This window comes from Ananas comosus, linkage group 16 (genome assembly GCF_001540865.1).
Source record: "Ananas comosus cultivar F153 linkage group 16, ASM154086v1, whole genome shotgun sequence".
NCBI classification, from domain to species: domain Eukaryota; kingdom Viridiplantae; phylum Streptophyta; class Magnoliopsida; order Poales; family Bromeliaceae; genus Ananas; species Ananas comosus.
The window spans coordinates 7,129,199-7,134,468 of NC_033636.1; the positions used below are offsets into that span (position 1 = coordinate 7,129,199).

The 5,270-nt window shown below is 30.7% G+C and overlaps 1 protein-coding gene across 1 annotated transcript; it reads right to left on the reverse strand.

The window, feature by feature from the left end:
* Positions 300-3,260, reverse strand: LOC109722464 (protein BRICK1-like). The gene is made up of 2 exons (XM_020250533.1): positions 2,776-3,260; positions 300-880 (listed from the first exon to the last, which is right to left on the reverse strand). Exons 1-2 carry the CDS (start codon positions 2,912-2,914, stop codon positions 765-767), a joined length of 255 nt encoding a protein of 84 aa, XP_020106122.1. The 5' UTR covers positions 2,915-3,260; the 3' UTR covers positions 300-764.

Here is a 5,270-nt window from a genome sequence, read left to right on the forward strand (position 1 = left end):
ACAAAGTTGAGCTCAGCTCCCTAACAACCATCTGAATAGAACATATATTTATTTCTGTTTAGAGGATAATCTCAACATCCTATATAAAAGTTATAAAACTCTGTAAATATATTTCTCAACAGAAGAAAAATAGTTAAAGTATTTATTTCAGTATAGCCTACAGTTGAGGAGGTCTACATGCATTTTTTAACAAAAAGAAAAAAAAGAAGAAAAAAAAAGAAAAGACCAAGTACTGTAGTCAATTAATCTTGAGTAAATTAATTAAGCTCATAATTATGTATTAGCAGTAGTTTGTCACATAGTTAAGAATTTTGCTCACAAAGCCTGTGTGGCGCTCGCTTCCTCAATGAAGATGGGTAAGTTTTGCTTTCTGTTTGCTAGTCCAGACCTTCGCATCCTACGACTAAGTGCAACAAAGAAAAAAAAGCAACAAAATTTTTGCGAAAAAAACTAAGTACTCTATTACTTAGAAAATGTGGATTACAAGCACGTACAATTCTCTCTATCTCTTTGGCCTCAACTATTCTCCTATTTATAGCCCTCCAGGATATAGAGAAAACTGCCAACATTAATGCAAAGTGAACTTAATAAGGGTTGCTCATAACCTTTTGTGTTTCCACTGGACCCATTTCTTGAGGCATTATTAATAGCTGCAGTTTCAAAATGCTCCATCTCCCATAAGAGCTTTGCTTCCTAAACAATGCCTCTTCCGTTGCCCACTTAGCGAAATTGGGCCAGGGACTTGAACTTGGCTGAAACTTTTTCTAAGTCCCTGACAAACTGCTAGCTTTAGTAATCTCAGCCTCGAGAGCTTCCATTTGCAGCTCCAACTCCCTCAGCCTCCTGTTCATGCTCTCGAGTCTCTTCCTTGAAGCCTCATCTGCAGTGTTTCATTGCTCTTAGTTTTAGATTATCTGTTTATCAGACTTCATTAAGAGGTTGTTTGGTTTCTTAGAAAAGCACGAAGAAAAAAATTTCTGAGAAAAATGTTTTTCATGAAAAACTGCTTTTCCAGTTTTTCATCCGTTTGGTTTCAAGAAAAACTACTTGTTTGGAAAGCTTTTTTTCAAATTTCATGGCAAGTTAGTGTTTTCCTTTCCTGATATTTTTTTTTAGAAAAATGAGAAGGATGATTTTTCATTAAATCTGAAAAAAAACTTTCTAAAAAAATAGTTTTGTCTTGAAACCAAATCGGCGAAAAATTGAAAAAGGGATTTTCCATAAAATATTTTTTTTCTTGAATATTTTTTTTTTCCATACTGATTTGAAGAACCAAACAGTCTGTTTGGTGAAATAAGATTCTAAATTCTGAGAACAAAACTTCAGTTTTACAACTTCTATATTTGCGAAAGAGAAAAACTATCAGAAAAAAGAAAACAAGTAAAATGCATGAAAGTTACCCCGACAATAAACCCACTTTGATCCAACCGCTTAACCTTAAAAAACATGATTCCTTTAGTTTGTATTATGTCCTTTTAATGACAAATTTTGAGTTCACCGCTTGCTCTAATAAAAATATAGCCACATGAATTACGTGCGATACTCTAATTGACCTGCGAATAATGCTATCTGTACACTCCATTTGGGGTACACATATTACACTTTTCAAATGCGAGAGTCAAAACTTTTTCTTTTTAGGAAAAATTTCAAAAACCCCCCTGTGGTTTCGTAGTTTCTCACTTTGCCCCCCCTGTGGTTTAAAATGTATCAATTTGCCTCCCTGTGGTTTCTTTTTTCTCTTTTTCTTATCAATTTCATTATTTTTTTTCTTAAATCAGTGATAAAGTTAAAATTAAAGGGTACTAAAATGAATATTTAATAAATCTAGATGGGTATCTGAAGTTTTTTGTATATAATTTAATGAAATATTAACGAAAAAGCTACCGAAAAGATAAAAACGAAACCACATGGGGGCAATTTGATACATTTTAAACCACAGGGGGGCAAAGTGAGAAACTACGAAACCACAGGAGGGTTTTTTTGAAGTTTTCCTTTTTATAATACTAAAATCTAATAGTTCTTAAACATAAAGTTGGAGGGTATAAAATATACATTTCTTTTTGGGATACACACCTGTCATTTTTCGTAACCTGCTTAAAATATAAGTCATCCAAAATCTGAAGTAACAAAATTATCAAGTGATCAAAAACTTCTAAAACTTTGACAATCAGATCAAAATAGTCATAATTTGAGGTATCCATATAGTGTCTACCATTTTTTTCTTAGCTCTCTACAATACTTTTTCCCATAGAAATATATTGAGTAACACTGCAACTCACAGCAAGGCCAATAAAGAGAGCATTTATATGTATAGATATGGGACTTTTGCTTTATATATCTCTCACACTACTGATCAAAATTTTTAAATTTAAATTAAAATTACTAAAATACCCTTCTAAATTTCGAGTCCTATTAGTAAATCCTAGAAATTTGAGAATATTTGAAAAAAAAAAATTTAAAAAATAAATAAGGGTACGTTAATCAACCAAACATATTTTAGATATTTTTAAAATTTTTGAATGGCACATTAGATATTATTCCATATATATATATATATATATATGCACTAGACCAGTGATGCTACTGGTACACCCCAATATAAGATGTACATCTTACACCCACTTTATCCAATGATTATTAATTATCTACTTGTGACTTGTCCCCTCAATTTTTTTTTAATTTTTATTAAAAATTATTTAGATTTTTGTGAATTCTAAAATGAGAGTGTAATAACCTAAACCCCCTTTGGGACTAGACAAGAAGAATTTCTCTTACCAGACTGGGAAATGAAGTCGGAGATGGTTTCACTGTAGCCGCCGACTTCTGCAGTTGCAACGGCTCCCTGATGAGCTGTATTACTACTGTCTTCTCCATCACCCTTCCTCAGTACAACTTCTCTCTTTCTCCCCAACATACCTGCAGCTGCAAGACGACGATGACGACGACGACGACGACGATGATTCTTTTCTTTCTTAATTCCCTTTCTCCTTCCACTTCTGCAACTTGAGCTACTGTGTATCTACTTATGCAAATTAGTTGTAATGTTTTGGTTAGTTATTGTTATTATTATTATATGTATAGGGGTTATTTTTTTGTGTTGGAGGAGGGGATAGCATTTTTATGAGCAGAAGAGGAGGTAGTGTTCAAAAAGTTTGGGTCGTGGTCAAGTTCAACCTGGCGACTTTGACCGGATTTAAAAAAAAAAAAAAGAATAGCCGCCATGGAAGTAGCAGTATGATGATGATGACGACGACGACGAAGAAGAAGAAGAAGACGACGACGACGACCAAATGGGCTCAGATTCCCTTTTTTAATTCCGATGGTTTCATATTTTTTTATTTTAATATTCTATAATTTAAAATACAATAATTTAGTATCTGTGGTTTTATTTTTCTCTTTTTATTATCTTTCCCGCTATTTTTTTTTTGTTAAATAAGTAACAAAGTTAAAACTAAAAGGTACTAAAGTGAATATTCGAGAAATCTAAGTGAGATATTTAAAGTTTTTTTGTATATAATTTAACTAAATGTTAACGGAGGAGCTGACGAAAAAAATGAAATCATAAATCACTAAATTGATACACTTTAAATCACATGGATAGTATTTAGAGTTTACCTTCTTTTTTTTTTTTTTGTATTAAGCTCACTCTCTTGGTGAGATCACCTGTTGTGGGATCTCGTTAATGTTGTTGAGAACATAATTTAAGGAATGATATCTAATATAATATAATATACCTTTTAGAAATTCAAAACTATCTAATATATTCCTGACTGACCAAAATGTCATTATCGATTTTCAAAAATCTCTTCAAATATCTCCAAACTTTTTAAGGGTTTACTAATGGAATTTAGGGTTGAACTAAAAATCGAGTAGTAGTGGGGAATAAAGGAGCTGAAGCCTCTTTTTTTTTTTTTNTTTCTTTTGAGAGAGAAAGGTAGCATGTTACTCGCTTCGTTTATTTTTTAAAAAATAAATTTAGTTGAAAATATGAAGCAACTAGGGCATCGAATTTAGAACCTCAAGTATCAACTATCAAGTACTTTGCCACTTGTACTAGGGACAGTCGGTTAAAGCCTCTAACATTAGAGGGGCGTTTCTTTATATACCCTTTATTACTATTAAAGATTTTTAAATTTGCCTTCCAATACTCAAAATATCCTTCTAAAGTTCCATCTCATTAGTAAACTCTAAAGAGAAAAAAAATTATTTGAGGAAATTTTTTTAAATCAACAAGGATGCTTTACTAGCCCAAGAATAAATAAAATATTTTAAAATTTTGAAGAGTATATTAGATATTATATTTATTTTTATTTTACTCTTCTCAATATCAAAAACGTATGCACGCCACTTTTTCTAAAAATAATAATAATAAATACAAATCTTTGAATGGTCGGAGTAATAAGAAAAAATCTGAAATGGGATACGTCGATACTGACCCATCACACTCTGACTTTACACAGAAAATGTATGTGTAATAGTAGTGTAGAGCTATCCAAATCGTAGAGAATTTGATTTTTTTTTATTTTTTTGATATTTGGATCAAGAATTATACTCCAAGAATTGAATAGTATCCTAGAGTTGAGTGATCCTCACAGGATAATAATATTAATTCAAAGATTAAAAATAATTAAAAAAACTGTTCTAAGAGTCAAAAAGTCAGAAACATCAGATTTTCTATTCTTTCGATGGTATAGTAACTCTACTCGTAATAGTACGTGGAAAATTGGAAAATAAGCTACTGTCCAGTAACTGAACAAAAATGAAATAATTCAATCGAGAAAGACTTATTAAAATATGGGCTTTTTAATAAGTATTAAGGCTTTATTTAGGATTACAAAAAAATTACATTAAATATGGTAAAAAAGTACCATGATTTTTTTTTTTTATTTTGGTGTATAATAACAAACTGTGCATATCATAATGAGTCGATTACGATATATTTTCTATGGTCTTTTGGAAAATAGAAAAGTATATTTTTATATACTTACTCTCAAGCCTTGGAAAAAAAAAAAAAAAAAAAGAATTAGGACACCGAAGCTCTTGAAATTTGGCTGGATTATACTTGTCCCTCGTGAAGTTGAAAACATTGGAAAGTTATACCTACATATATATATATTACATAGAAGTAAATAATAAGTTATAGGTATATAAATTAAATATGATGTGATATTATATATTTTTCACTTTGTCATTATCAGCTATTTGAGCCCAAATTTTCTCAGTAATTAGCATTTTTATGAGAAAAATAAAGAACTCGAATATATCTAAAT

Bases quoted from the DNA above. Each gene is read 5' to 3' on its own strand.
- LOC109722464 (XM_020250533.1), bottom strand. From the start codon at position 2,914: ATGTTGGGGAGAAAGAGAGAAGTTGTACTGAGGAAGGGTGATGGAGAA. The intron at 881-2,775 runs GTAAGAGAAATT...GAAACACTGCAG, and splicing joins CGACTTCATTTCCCAGTCTG to ATGAGGCTTCAAGGAAGAGA.